This window comes from Lygodium microphyllum, chromosome 16 (genome assembly GCF_053477565.2).
Source record: "Lygodium microphyllum isolate KBCC chromosome 16, Lygodium_microphyllum_v1.1.10, whole genome shotgun sequence".
In the NCBI taxonomy this organism is placed as follows: Eukaryota; Viridiplantae; Streptophyta; class Polypodiopsida; order Schizaeales; family Lygodiaceae; genus Lygodium; species Lygodium microphyllum.
In genome coordinates, this window is record NC_141150.1 from 15,339,618 (window position 1) to 15,355,707 (window position 16,090).

Genomic DNA, 16,090 nt, shown 5'->3' on the forward strand with positions numbered 1-16,090 from the left:
AAAGGGCATTGATTGTGAGGAGACATTTGCTCCTACTTCCCGTATGACGACCATCAGGTCTATGATTGCTTTGGCTGCACATTATGGTTGGACAGTGCATCAGCTAGATATTAAGACTGCATTTTTACATGGGAACTTCAGGAGGAAGTTTATGTACAGCAGCCCATTGGTTTTGCAGTTGAAGGCTTAGAACATTTGGTATGCAAGCTCAAAAAGGTCCTATATGGTTTGAAACGAGCTCCTAGAGCTTGGTATGCAAAAATAGATGCTTTCTTGCTTGGTCAGGGGTTTCTAAACAGCTCATCTGAGTCTACCCTTTACGTATGTAAAGAAGGGGGATCTATGCTGATTATATGTCTTTATGTTGATGACCTTTTGCTCACTGGAACACATGTTGATCAGATTTCAGCATTCAAACAAAATTTGCAACAAACTTTTGACATGTCTGGCTTGGGAGTTTTGCATTACTACTTGGGCATCCAGTTCATACATAATGCTCGAGGTATTGGGCTATCACAGTCAAGGTATATTGGGCAGCTTCTTGAGAAGTTTGGCTTACAGGATTGCAAGCCAGTTTGTACTCCCATGGAACCTGGACTGAAACTGTCATTACATGATGACAGTGATTTGTTTGATATACATACATATGCTCCTGCAGTTGGATGTCTTATCTATCTCTGCAATACTAGGCCAGACATATAGTTTGCAGTTTCAGCTTTGAGCAGGTATATGCATCAGCCACGTATGTCACATTGGCAAGCTGTCAAGCGTGTTTTTCGCTACTTGCAGGGTACTCGTTCTCTTGGGTTGCTTTATGCCAAGAGGGGACCACTGCAGTTACATGCTTACAGTGATTCTGATTGGGCTGGTGATTATGATACACGTCACTCCACTAGTGGCAATTGTTTCTTTCTTGGCTCTTCTTGCATTTCTTGGCTTAGCAAGAAACAATCCACTGTTGCCACATCGTCATGTGAAGCTGAATACAAGGCAGCTTTCACTACCACAGTTGAATGCGTATGGCTTAGACGCTTGCTAGCTGATTTGGATGTATCTGTTACGGAGCCTACTCCTTTGTTCACTGACAGTCAGAGTGCCATTACAGTGGCACGGAACCCAGTGTTTCATGCTCGCACGAAACACATTGAGATCCATAATCACTTTCTCAGAGAGAGGCTACATGTAGGTGATATCAGCCTTGTCTATTGTCCTACCACCAGTAATGTGGCAGACATTTTCACCAAAGCTCTTCCTCCTGACAAATTTGAAGCATTTCGCAATGCTTTAAATTTGATATCCTTTGGTGGCGGATGATTCTTGTACTCTTGATCACTCTTCACTCCAGGGGGGTTTGTTGGGTATTTGACTCACGCACGCCACACTTGCGCCTACGCTCATATGGGAGTGTCGGTGATCAGTAGGACACTGGGGCACTTTTTACTCTCGGTAGGAGAGGTTTTTTCCCCCAGACTTATGGTCTTATTGTCATATGTACTTATGTGCTTATGTTACACACATTTGGGTACTTAGTGTGTGTCGGGTGTGAACACCCCCTACAACCCTAAGGTTCAAGGGTTGTACTTTGTACTTTCTGGTTACACTCATTCAGTCTATTCTCTTTGGTGTCGTGCTTCAACTCTGTCTCTCACTCTTACACTGTCTACTGAATCCCAGCTGCACCTCGATCCTTCCATCTCACAAGGGTGAGGTGGATTTGGTAGAGTACGACACGGAGGGACATGAAAATAGAACAAATACGGACAGATTCCAAGACCGAGCGAGGACTCATGCACATAAATTGTGACCGTGCCTGGTTAGAACACGTAGCAGCCATAGACCTTGAGCAAGAAGGCCTAGCTCAACTAGGGGCGACACAAGTGCTTAGAGCAGAATCACCATCTGAACTGCGACCACCAGGGGAGACCCCCTCTTCTAGCGAAGACAGCGAGTTCGACTCTGAGTCAGAAGTGAGCTCGGATAGCGACCCAGAAATACCTAGGCCGCCCAAGACCCGACGCACAGCCGGGGACTTACCCATCCACCTGAGGCGCAAACGATTGAAGCAAGAAAGGGCGAACCAACCCAGGGACACCCGAACAGACAAGCAACAAAAACCACGGAACCTTCCAAAACGATTTACGAAATTCAAGAAAGGCGATGGAGTAGTGATCTTATTGGGGGCCAAACGGCAAGGGCAAACGAGCGAACCAATGGAGGGACCAGCCAGGGTCAAAGAGGTGAACTTAGTCCGGGAAGGGGAGACACCCCGACCAGTCTTCGTTGCCGATGACTTGGCTGAGAACGAGGAGGCGAGTCTGGTCGCCCTCTTGCAAGAGTATGTGGACGTGTTCGCATGGTCCTTGGAAGAGCTTAAAGGGGTAGATCCGAGTGTGGTGACTCATAACTTACCCATGACACCAGACGCAGCGCCGGTGAAGCAGCGACCGTACCCAATGAATCCTAAGTATGCTCATGCTGTCAAGGAAGAAATTGATAAGCTGATGAAAGCAGGATTTATTTACGAAATTGAGCACACGGACTGGGTATTACCCATAGTCATTGTAATGAAGAAAAACGGAAAAATTAGAGTGTGCGTCAATCATAAAAAGGTGAACGCTACCACCAAAAGGGATAATTATCCATTGCCATACACCGAGTACATGCTTGAAAGAGTGGCATGGAAGGAGGCCTACAGTTTTTTGGACGGCTTCTCAGGATACAACCAGGTGCAATTGCATCTTGCCGACAGGCATAAGACTGCCTTCGCCACCGAGTGGGACGTCTTTGCGTACATAGTCATGCCTTTCGGGTTGACTAATGCCCCTGCCACCTCCAACGTCTCATGTGCACCATATTTAAAGACATGCTTCGCAAGGAGTTAGAAGTCTTTGTCGATGACCTTTGCGTTTACTTGATCTGGATGGAACACTTGAATAAACTCCAAGCAATCTTTGATCGGTGTCGCCTATATCGTCTCTCCTTGAGCCCCTTGAAATGCCAGTTTTGGGTGAAACATGGATGCATCCTCGGCCATGTGGTGTCGAAGAACGGCATTGCCACTGACTTCTCGAAGGTCAGGGCTATTGTTTACCTTCTACCCCCACCCAACTACAAGGGAGTTCAATGCTTCTTAGGCCATACGGGATACTATCGACGGTTTGTATTGAATTACGCATTGATAGCAAAATCTTTATACAAATTGCTGATTGTCTTCGAATGGACTAAAGCCTGCCAACGCGCATATGAAGAGTTGAAGAAGGCTCTAACCACAGCACCAATTCTATGAGCCCCGGATTGGACCATAACCTTCCACGTATATATCGATGCTTCTAAAATCGTTGTGGGGGCAGTGTTGTGTCAACGTGGCGAGCACAACCTAGATTATCCAGTGAGCTTTGCTAGCTGACGGCTGACGGAGACGGAAATTAATGACTCGACGACCGAAAGAGAAGGCTTGGCCATGGTGTTTGCTGTAAAGAAGTTCCGGCATTATCTATTGGCTACGCCCTTTATCTTCTTTGTAGACCATCAAGCCTTGCTATACCTAGTGAACAAACCTTGTGCTATAGGACGCATAGCTCGGTGGCTCCTTCTGCTTTTGGAGTTTGACTTCTCTGTGGTTGTACAGAAGGGGAAACAACACTACATGGCTGATCATATGTTATGCATCCCCACAGGGGAATCCGCTGGAGAAGGCATTACTGATGAATTGCCAGATGCCCACCTCTTTAACCTCTCAAACAGGAGGGATTTATTCAAGACCGATTTAACACCATATTGGGTAGATGACATAGTCCAACTGCTTGAGTACGGACTGCCTGAACGACCAATAGAGAAGGCAAGACTGAGGCGAATTATTCTCAAAATCCAACCCTACCAATTGATAGCATGCTAGCTATATCGCTTAGGGCAAGATGGATTGATGCACATATGCGTGTGCGAACATGAGATGCACGACGTGCTCTCGGAGGCACACAGTGGGATTGCTGGTGGACACTTTTGCAGAGACACAACGGCCCGCAAGGTGTTGCAATCTCAACTATGGTGGCCAACACTGTTTTGTGATGCCGCGCGATTTATTAAGCATTGTGACGAATGTCAGCGGACGAAGGTCCCTATTCGCAAGGATCAGATGGAGTTGACCCCAATCATTACACGATAACCCTTCGAAAAATGGAGGATCAACTTCATGGGACCCATCAACCCTGTTGCACAGTATTCTCAAGCCAAATACATCATTGTGGCCACAGACTACCTAACGAAGTGGGCAGAGGTGAGAGCAACCCGAAAGAACGATGCTCAAACGACTGCCAAGTTCTTATGGGAGCAGGTGATCTCACGATTCGGATGCCCCATCGAACTAGTCAGTGACCAGGGGACACACTTCATCAATGAAGTGATAACTTATCTCCTATCCACCTTTCTAATTATCCATCGGAAATCCTCTCTATACTACCCTCAAGCAAATGGCCAGGCGGAATCCACAAATAAGATTCTTGTCAACATCCTAACCAAGGTAGTCTCGGCCTCACGCAGTGATTGGAATAACAAGCTGATGGCGGCCTTGTGGGCTTACCGCACAGCTTACAAAATGGCAGTCGGGGACAGACCCCCTTTAGGCTGACCTACGGAACCGAAGCAATTCTCCCCGTAGAATTCTTTGTGCCTAGTCTACGAATTGCGCTTCAGGAGCGATGGGAAGGAAATGAAGCATGGATGCAACGCCTAGTAGAACTCGAACGTCTCTCGGAGACTCGTCTTCTAGCCACTCATGCACTCATATGCGAGAAAGTACGACGCAAGAGCTGGTTTGACAAGCATGTCAAGCAATGCGACTTCGAACAAGGCGACCTAGTGCTCCTATACTCAGTCAAGGGGCACAAGCAAAAAATGAAGTTTCGGGGTCTTGGACCTTTCAGGGTCCGTGCGATCAGCCGAATGGGCAACGTCGAGACTCTAGCCGGCGAAGGAATAGGCTTCTTCAATGGCAGCCGTGCCAAGAAATACTGTCCCCCTGCGCATCCTTTGCATGAACCACCAATGTTGAAACCACCAGTCAACTTCCGAGTAGCCACCATCACCGAAATCGATGACGCAGATGAGGAAATCGTGAAACCTGCATACCTGCACATCACGGTCACTACCAAGATGCATCTTCAATGCCTTAATTGACGAGGGAGCAGACTTCAATGTCCTGACTTACGATCATTGGACCCAACTTGGCAAATCACCACTACAATCCACTAATGCCAGGTTAAATCCATATGGGGGCCGCTCCTATGCACTCCTCGGCAAGTGCAGGGCCGCCGTTTCTATCGAGACTGAAACTGTACCAATGATTTTCTATGTGCTGCCAAATACCAAGGACGCAGGCACGTAGACGCTGCTAGGGCAAACCTTCAAGAAGCAAAATCGTTGCCACGTCAATTATGAGTCGCATCGCATTCATGTCGCCATAGGCAACATCCGCATTGATACACCTTTCAGCAAGGGTGGCGCGGTGGAACAGTCTGTACGACCACCGATAGAACTATTAGCATCCGGATCTAAGGGAAGGGTAGTGCCCGGCCGTCCCCCACCACCTCTCAAGAACCACTACTCGTGGTGACAAAAGCTAAGGCTCAACAGCCTAGTTTCCAATGGAGGCCTTAAACACCCACAACCGCCACCTAGGAGTTGTCACATATGACCTCATAAGACCCATAGCTCTAAACCTAGGATACCAAGGCACAGTTACAGAAATTAGGGCATGATCCGGCACAGGTGGGTCCCCAAAGCCCTCTTGCACGCGCAAGGCTACTATGAGGGAAACACCTGATTATATATCCCTAAAGCCCATCTGGCCAAGACCGCCACTTGTATATTACCCCCGGGCTTGATCACCCCCAGTCCCATCAAACCTCAAAACCACGAGCCGTAGTGCTCCCCAGGCCCACATCCATCAAGCCCATCTGCACATATACCCAAGAGACTCGAACAAGCCTACTGGCCCAAACGACAGACACCATTGCATGACCCGTCGCCCACTAGAGTCCATCCGACTACAGTGATCCATGCTGAAGGCAGCAGTCCATCAGAAGTAGCTGCTGCTCCCCTAGCCCTAAGCCAGGAAGCCCAACCGCAACCTAAGGCATACCCGCAACCACAACTATCCACTGTCAAAGGCTTTAGTGCTCACGTCTTAAACTCTCCTACGAGTGGAAGTCATTTTTGACACTGGCCTCATATCTAGCCGAAGATAGAGGGGATGACGTGGTTGATTGCATTAGACGGCTCGATGCCACCTTCAGAGAGCTAGCTCTGAGCTATGAACGCTTGGACTTAGGCTTGTTGCCCGAGCCTTTTGCAACCGAAATTCGCACGATGCCTTGTTCTTGGGAGACGTTTGAACTTGCCTTCGCAAAGGCAGCAAACTCCGCTGCTGTATTGCTCGATAGCGAGGTCTCTAAAGAGCAAGCCCTCAGGCAGCGCCTCATAACGTCATACGATCAGCGAACCACTTCGGCCATCACTGACCAAGAAATTGCAGAATTATCCCAACTTGCTGGGACTGAATCCCCATTCTTGCGGCACTAGTACACTCTTAGGTTGCAATGGGAAGTAGAGGGATGCTGAGTCATGACCAACGCGGAGTAGCGCCGCGCAATCAAAACAGTGGAGTACGACCCCACTTATATCGCACCAACCTTGTACAGAGTCTTAACCACTCTTCGCAACCGCTCCCTGGAAGAGCACATCAAGGGACATCCTTACCTCGATCGCCTACTGACTGAGGAGAAGCTACACATTGCTAGCCGCGGTGCCTCCGGTGACTTCCTAACAGATGTTCTCACTTACATAATGCACGTTGGCACTCGCCCTTTTGATCTCGATCGCACAGCTCAGTTAGAGTATAACCCCGATTTTTATACTTGGTTTCTACACCGATGACTCCTAAGACCCATTGCCCAAGGTCCTCAACCTCCCACACCTTCAATCCTAGTAAGGATTCTTCTCAAGCTGGGAAGGGAAGGGGAGTAAGGTGAATCAAGAGATCAATTAAAACCAGTAAAAATCAAGCAAAACGCATACGCGCGTACACAACAAGCAAGGTAGAAAGATGTCAAGAGAACTTTAAAATAAAAGGCAAAAAGTTAAAGCTGAAAAGAAAGGCTCCACATTGGATAGGATTTTAAGGCTTTCATTCAATAAACACATAGAGTCTTTCATTTTCAGTCTATGATGTTTTTGTATTATTAATTTGGAAGAACTAATGGAAACTGGGGTTTATGACAGGAACGAAAGATGTCGCAACAAGACTGTGTCCACCGACTTCCATTCACGGAAGAGGAAAGGGCGCAGTACAGTATCACTCTGGAGAGCCGCGCCTATAACCAGCTAAAGTTCCTAACCATTCACAACATAGAACGTTTGGTGGCCAAGAAGGAGGCGGCCAAGAGAGTCGTTGAAAAATGTAACTTCACCAAGTACCTGGAAAGATTCGCACAAGAACACGACCACACAAAGTGTGTGGAATTTCTCAGGTCTTACGACCCCAACAACGAGTGCGGCACCGTCATAATAGGAAGGGGACAAAACGCCAAGCAGGTGCTGGTTCGCTTAACCTCCGCCTTGGTGGAGAAGGCGCTAGGACTGAACCGAAAATAGAAAAGAAGTAGAAGAGAGATGTGTACGCCATGTTGAGGATGAGAAAGGAGGACGTGCTGACAAATGACGGCATCAGCATTTAGGACATCCCTGATGTAGAAACCAGATTGCAGGCAAAACCGGTACACACGCTCTTCTCCAGCCAGGGCTACAACGCATTGATGTACTGAATCAGTGTGTCTGTGCTGGAGAACGTAGCGGCTCATACCGTGCATGAAGTCGATTGGAACGGCTATGTGCGCAAAACTATCGACCAGGCGGTTAAAGCGCTGGCTTTAGGAAGCACGCCCGCAGGAGGAGAGTCTCCAGTGTCTAAGGCCGCAGAAAGAAAGAAGGCCTCGTCCAAGGCCTCGTTCATCGCCTATGGAAGCATTTTAATAGCACTCATCCAGGAGGCCGTGAAAGAGACGCGGGATGCAGAAGAGGGGGAAAAGGAAACGCCCGACAGGTCACCCCCTCATCAGTACCAAGAGAGGTCCAGCGACAGGATTGAGACTGATAAGGAAGGACAGGGGCAAGAAGAGCAATCAAGCAAAAAGCAAGTCAAGGAACCCAAGAAGAAGACAGCGTAGAAGAAAAAGAAACCGGATGAAGGCCGCAGGAAGAAGAAAGAGGATTTGGAAAAAGCAAAAAGACAATCCCTCAGGGAGGCCAAGGAGAGGGAGAAGAAGAGGAAACAGGAAGAAGAAGAAACAACAGAGCAAGTGAAGAGGGCTAAAAAGGTGTCAAAACAGGAGGCTGAGAAGAGGAAAAGAGAAGAGCAGGAAGAAAAGGAGAAACTGGAGGAAGAATACAGGAAGGCCGAAAACGAAAGGCAAAGAAGAGCTGCGGAGGAAGAAGAGGAACTGAGAAGAAAGGAGGAGGACTTGGCCGAGGCCACACGCCGGTCCATTGAGCAATAGTGCAGGGCTGATGATCAAGGAGCCTAGAGCTAGGTGAGGGAAGAAGGGCCTAGCTCTAGCACGCAGGTAGCAGAAGTCGTGCCGGCCGCAGTCCTGGAAGGCAAAGGCAAGGCCCCCCTCCATCCTATCCCCACTCTCATAGCACCCATCACCGAACCAACTATACTCACCCCTAGCATCCCCACCAGCATGGAAGTTTCCAACTTTGTGGCCTAGATGCAATACTTCATCAGTAAAGAAATGGCCCAGGGAAAGAGCACAGAAACCACGGCCACGGAGCAAAAGAGGCCAGCTGCAGATGTTGAGTCGAGGCAGGACCAGAAGCGTCCGCGTGTGGAGGCCTCGACCACCCTAACCCACACAACAATGACGCCACCAACCAGTTACGACGAGTATGTCGCCGAGCTGCTCTCCCAATTGAAGAGGGCGAAGGAGGAAAAGAAAAAGGCGGTGGCTGAGTTGGTGGCGGAAAAGGAGTCAGTAGCCGCCTTTCAATTGGAGAAAACCCGCATAATAGCCATGCAACAACGGCAAATTTTTGACCTCAAGCAAGAATTGAAAGCCAAGGAAGACATGAAAGAAAGCTACAAATAGCGGCTTGAGGAGGAAAATCAAGAACTGGTACAGATGCAGCGGGAATAGAAGCTCCTCGTGATGCAACATGGGGAACTGGAGGCGAAAACCGCCAACATTGAGCAAATGATGGAGGAACTAAATGCCAAAGAAGAGGAGAGAAGACAAGAGAGGGAGCAACAGCGAAAAGAGATCGCTGACCGATCAACTGCACCTCGGAAGGAAAGAGCACGAGAATATGAGCAGAGAACTCAGAGCCCAGGAGCAGAAGCTCGTAACCCTAGCACAAAAGCAGGGGGAGAGCATAGAAGGAATGAACAAAAGGGCAGAGAAATGGGCCGCGCAGAACGAGAAACGGGTGAAGGCACTGGCGCGGTGCCTCGCTTTGGTGGAAAAAGAAAAAATCCTGGCAGAAAGTAAAGCAGACGGCGTCCAGACAACCGTCAGTGCCCAACAACAGGCCTTCCTCAACACGTTACTGGATACGACCCGGCCAGAGGGAAAGGAATCGTTGGAGGTGGTGCAGAAGAAATTGAGCATCGCACACAGGGCCTTGCATGCGGGGCTACTGATGCCACCCCAACTTGCGGAGGTTAGGCTGGGCTTAGAAGAACAACGAAAGTACCTACTATTAGCCGTGGAGTACCACCCCCTGTCCTTCCAAGCACCACCAGCGCACCCACCCACCGACTTCGGAGGCCCCCATCAACATCCGTTACTTCTCCAACCAACCTTACTACCACGCTTCCACGAGCACCCGAGTCTACATGCTGCCCTGCCCTCACATGACTACTCCGCCAACTGCCTCTTAAAATACCAACAGTCGACAAGAGTGCCATGGGACTGGCACCATCTCGAAGGGGGTGGGGTAATGTTAACCCCAAGCCGAGAAGGCGGAAGGACGAATGAAAAAGCAGAAAGAAGATGGAAAAGGAGCAAGAACATGCAGGCGGGCTCCAAAGCTAAGCCGGGGCCAAAAGCGTAGTTTTAAATAAAAGGCGCCTCAAAAACTCCAAAAACTCTTGTAAAAGAGCGCCATGCTCCCTGCCACCTGTAAAAGAATAGTCAAATATAGGCCTAGGGCATGAAGCAAAAAGAGGGAATTAGAAAAAGAGACCTTGCCACAATGGCCGGTGATGTAAAAAAGGATGGGTACCCATGGGGTTTTAGGGTTTGTATATATAAAGTTCAAAAAGTGAATGAAAGCTCATTCTTTGGTGTGTGCCCAACAAGAGCTCTTCTCTTCTTCTCTTCTTCTCCTCTCCTTGCTTGTGTGCGCTCTTGAGAGAGGGAGTGATTGTGAGTGTGAGGGAGGGAGTGTGTGGGAGTGAGGGATCAAGGGGGTGAAGCTCTTCACCATATTCTCTTCTCTTCTCTTCTCTTTCCTTCTCTTGCGTGTGCGGCTATGGCAGTTGGAGCTTGGAGAAGGAGGAGGCTTGAGCATGCTTGAGCTAGCATCTAGGATCGTGGAGCAACCGGAGTGCAAAAAAGAGGAGGCAACTCATATCGGCATCAAGGTAAGCTCACTACACTCGTAGGATCAAGGGCTCGTCGGCTATGTGAGAGGTAGCCATTAGAGCTCACTTGGAACGCTTGAAACAATAAGCGGTCCGTGGGTCTTGGCGGTTGAGCGAAAGCTCCCACACAAGCCTTTGTACATAACTTCCAATGAGCATAATTAGAGCCCTTGAGTTTGTCAATGTTTTTAGTACAAGGGGGTGACATGATGATATGAAAAATGAGAAAGGGTACTTGCATAGTTACCTCGGTTAGTAGAGAGTAGTAGAGGGAGGGTGAATGTTGGCACAAACCTTTGAAAACAACAAGTGGAGTATTAGGGGTACAAATACAAGACAAACGCAAAAGATGTACAGTGCATGTGAACACCTGTAACACAAGGGCACTAGAACAACCATCAAAATGGACTCCACATGTGAACAAAGGTTTGAAAATATTTCAAGTGAAACATGTTAATCGACTAGGCACCTCGTGAAGAAAAATGCATAGTATACGAATGGATGCTTGAAGAAATGCATGCCAAGAAGCAACCAAATGCTGAGAATGGCATAAGCAACATGTGGTAAGTGACAATACGTAAGTCAACACAAAATCACAATGGTGATAGGTAAGGCATCACGTGTAGGTCAGCATGAATGATGGCGGTGAGATCAGCAGCACAATTTGCAAAAGCAGTAACAATCGGAATGGCAGCGCAAGTAGCAACACAACCAAACATTAAACCAAGCCAATGCAAGGGAAACGATGACACAAAAACACAGGATGACACGTGAAAATGCCAATCGTTACAAATGCCACTAGGAACTCAGCCACATGCGCATCAATGTCAACCTTACCAAAAACTAATGCACATGTCTAACGTAGAGGGTCAACAAGTCAAACGTGATCACACGAAGGTCAAGGGCAAGACTACACACCAGCAGGCTGCCACGTCAACCAACAAGCAATCAAAACACACAAGGACCAAGTCAATGCAAAAGCAAAATCATATCTCAATCAACAAATGGTAAACATCTGATACGATTGTAGAAGAGCAAAACACACAACAGAATAATGAAAAACACAAGATTGATGAAAGAGACAATGTGCGAGATGTAACAGGGAATAGGAATCCACTATGACAAGAGTACAATGGTTGAGCACCAACTCACACACTCCACAAGCTCCCTCTCTCCACACCAAGAATTTGCGAGTACATGAATGGACAATGGATTGTGGCCACACTACCTCCTTTTATAGACAAAAATAAAAGAGTTGTACTATCACAAATTAGGTTGGTCAATTCCCAAATAAATAATAAAGAGAGTGCCATGAATTAGGTCGTGGGCTGTTTTAAAGAGCTAATTAACATTTTAATATCTAATGCACTGTGGTGGGATTTTGCATGTGTGTTTTGACCCTGCGGTGATTATAACTGAGGTGTTTCTTACTAGAAATTCCACCCCCCCCCACACACACACACACATGCAGTGTAATGTCTCAAACACAAGCTTTTTATACAGTTGTGCCTTTCAAAGACTGCTTGTAACAGTGGTGTTGCTCTATATGTGTGTAGTTGTTCAGCACCCTTTGATGCCAAAGGATAAGTTGGAACTTACACGCACACAATTGCTGGGGTCTATAAAGCGTCGAGGAGATAATGTAAGTTGCTGCAATCCAATGCATCTCTACAAAGTTAACAGTTTGTGAAACACATTGTATTCATTAGAAACGATGCTTGAGAACTCGCTCTATTCAAGACATGTTCAATTACGTTCTAGCAATAAAATGTGTTATGTTCTTCATACACATTGTTTCAAAGCATGCAGGCACAGGGAATTGCAGCAAGGGAGTTTGCAAAGCTATTGTATGGGAAGTATAGTGCCTATTCACAGTACTTCACAGAGGAGACCTTGAAGTCTATATCTGAAGAAGATCTGCTAGAATTTCATAGGGATGCTTTCAGGTATAAAAGCGCATGTGAGTCTAAATATATCATAGTGGATATTTTCATCATAAGCACCTCCCTTTGATGTTGTATTCTCCCTAAAAGATATTGGTGGTATAGTAAAAAACATCTGACACTTGCCTTTAGTTTCTATTATAAAATTGTAACATAAAGGCTTCAAAATCTCAGCTTTGCCATGCCACTGTATCTGTAGACTTGGTTGAACAACCAGTAAAATTTTGTTAGGCCACATTGAACTCCACATAACTCATGTCCAAATAGGAGGACATTTGTAGCTGAATTGGCAATCGTAAATCGTTCTCTTTTGCCACAAAATCTTCAAGCAATGTTGGTGTGATTCATGTTTTGATTGTGAAGCATAATTCTTCTTCCCTTTGTGGAGAAAGCTCTTAAACACTTTCAATGTCTCTTCTCTTCAGCACAGCACAAAAGGTACACAAAGTTTGACTTGATTTTTCAAGATGTGTGAATACTTTGTTTTCTGTCACTTCACCTGAACAACTGTGCGTGAAATTTCGAAACATGAACATGGATGCAATTCTGGATATGAGTTGATCTTGTCTCATTTCATCCTTCACTTGCCATCCAGTCCAAATTCAGCAGTCCTTGGAATATGGGGTGATTTCAGCCAAGAAACAATCAAAGAAACCTTAGTCAAATCACTTGGCAACTGGCATGCTGGCATTGATACAAATAAAGAAGTATCAAAGAACTTTGTTGGGGCTAAGAGATCCGAGTCTCTCATGGAGCCTGGTCTCAGCTACTATGAACCACGTGTTTACTTAATTGACAAACCTGGATTAAGTCAAGGGTAATATAACTACACTTCCTTTGCTTTCTGAATTCAGCATTTTCTGATCGGGATAAAATATGTGGGTGGAAACGTGTTGTAAGCCATTGAACCTGGAGGAAAGATTCAATTGACCAAAGCCAAACCTGGTATATACAGCAGACTTGTGTATTAGAAGCATGATCAAAATAAAGTGTTAATCAATTCTAGAAGAAAAGAGGCCCTAGTTCTTTGGTATTTATATATGCAGAGAAAAGACCTTGCTGCAAAAGGCAATTGCGGCAGGTTGCCAGTGCCTTATCGTTCTCAGTGTTTTTATATCAAAACCTGGAATCAGATGATATTTTATAACTTGCATGTTTACAGTTTGCACATTTAATATATGCCTTCCTCTTCTCATGCTGATGGTTGTGGTGAAACAACCTATTTTTGTGTCAAGATTTGTACGCATGGGCGAGTTAGGAACAACCATCACAGATCCAGATGTATTTGCTTTGGATGTATTAAATGATTTGCTGAACGGGTTTGGAGGTCTTCTTTTTGATCAGGTACAAACGTATTACCTTTTTTTTGCATCTAAATTTGGGGTTGACATGGTGAAAAGCATTTTCAGTCTTGTACATTTAAATCTCCCCACACAAATGCCAGACCAATGCATAAGGAAATAGTATGTAATGCTGATGCTTTAGCTGAACTATGTAACGTGTGCAGCCAACTATATCGGTGTAGAAAGGCTCAATACAGCAAGACCACTGGCTATGCACATATTTATATTCACATTAAGGGCTTGCAATGTTGAATTGTGGTGGGCTCAAGTTATTACACAATTAAATGTAAAGCATGCATGAAAGAGCGAGGACAAGGGAAATACCCAAGTCAGCCACCAGCCATGGATAGTCTGGTATGGACAGTCTCACTCCAAATGTCTACCAGAATTTGTTACAAGGAGTGTAGCTTGCCATCACTTAATGCATTCTACTTTTGCCAGTTATAGTGTGGCTAGTTATTTTACTCAAAAAATATGAAGTGCAATATATTACTCAAAAAATATGAAGTGCAATTGTCCAATAGCATAGCTGGAGCTAAAGTCTACATCTCATGAGAAAGCCTGTCAAGGCAATCTAGGAGGAATCGGGAAAAGAAGCCAAGGCGGGGGAGCATAGCACCACTGTGTGTTACCATCATGTAGTGACCAGGACACTTGTAGGCTCTTACATTTGAAGACAAGGTAAGGCCTCTAAGGCTACTGTCACACATGGACAAGCCTCAATGATGATCACGTGTTCCATCTCTCCCTCTTCGAGCCAATGCTGCTCCGGACAAGAGATTGCCTTCAAAAGTACGCCCCTTTGCCCCACACACAACAAAATGCACATGAGGCTATAGACTCGATCCGGTGGAGAATCCTACAAGTCCCTCTCCACATGAATTGGGCTGCCTTGCATAACTACAAACAAAGATTTGGAGTTGTACTTGACTACAAATGCGATCCATACCCATTGTAAGAACCCTATGAGCTGTCAACTAGAAAATAAAGGAGACCCTCTATAGCCATGAGTTGTCTGAGAGGCACTTCGAAAAGGTGTGCTTGAAAGGGCTTATCATACTCTGCTTTGCCCAATGCTAGCTGCAAGTAGAGGTCCAATCAACATCCTCTTGCATCACAATGTGTCTTCCACCCCATGTTGTGTAAGAGAAGGGCATTGTGAAACTTAAGAGGCTAGGCAACTCCACTTCCTTGGCTAAGAGGGTGTGGCCCTCCCACATTCACAAACTCAACTTGTGAAGACCCTTCAAAGAAATGTACGAGTCTAGCTTTCAAGACCTCCCTTGAAGCCCAATGACATAGATCCTCCTTCATAGAGGCGAGGAAAGGCTAGACTCCATGCCCTCTATCAATTACCAGTGTGCCACTCTCTTGGACAAGAAAGGTATGTGAGGGATGTCAAAGAGCACACTTTGTCAAAATAACAAGTATGCTTTGATACCATGTCAAAATGTGTGACGGTGCAGAGGGATAGTAGGGTTTGTGGGGAGAAACATAGAGTGTGTACGGCAAACATTGAGAGAGAAGAAAACTCAAAAACACAAGAAGAACATAGTGATGATACATTGAATTAGAGAAAAAAGCTGATACAATTGAGCCGAAGCTTAGAAAATGACTGCATTGTCCTGTCTGAATCAAGCAGCAACACCTGTGGGAATCTACACAGTGAAGGGAGCAAAATGCAGTCCTTCAGGCAGTGGGCTATCAAAGTGGAAGGTGAAGAACAACTGTGGGGAGAAGTGAAGTGCAATCCTCTAGTGCCATCAGGGATGAAGAAGATAATCACCAGCTATCAAGGGAGCGAAGCATAGTCCTCGGATGCCAGGAATAGGATCAAGTTGCAAAATACAATAGTAAAAGAGAATAGTAGAAGGCCTACGCTTACAACCTCCCTTCTTCTGCATCTGGGCAAGCCAACTTCCCACCGCCAAGCCTCCATGTGCCACTAGCCATAAGAAATACGATACCCTCCTCAGTCTCCAGCTATCCCATAGGCTGCGCCAGAAGGTCCGTCGGAACGGCTCCGTGATGTTGTGCTCTGCACTGGCCCTGTTGGAACGGGGCAAGTGCGGAGCACAGCATCATGGAGCCGTTCTGACGGACCTTCCCCTCCTCGGCCTCCATCTATCCCATAGGTGGCACCTATGGGATAGTTGGAGGCCTTC

At 46.5% G+C, this 16,090-nt stretch overlaps 1 protein-coding gene across 5 annotated transcripts in view; it reads left to right on the forward strand.

Moving 5' to 3' along the window:
* LOC148022555 (uncharacterized) overlaps positions 1–16,090 on the forward strand; it is a 102,733-nt gene that overhangs the window by 82,163 nt on the left and 4,480 nt on the right. For 4 of the 5 annotated variants that reach the window (XM_087695507.1, XM_087695504.1, XM_087695505.1 and 1 more), the window contains 4 exons: positions 12,196–12,281; positions 12,449–12,585; positions 13,178–13,399; positions 13,818–13,926. In XM_087695507.1, coding sequence (XP_087551633.1) covers positions 12,196–12,281; positions 12,449–12,585; positions 13,178–13,399; positions 13,818–13,926 — 554 coding nt within the window. The remainder of the gene's footprint in view (positions 1–12,195; positions 12,282–12,448; positions 12,586–13,177; positions 13,400–13,817; positions 13,927–16,090) is intronic. The other variant, XM_087695508.1, reaches the window with a different exon arrangement.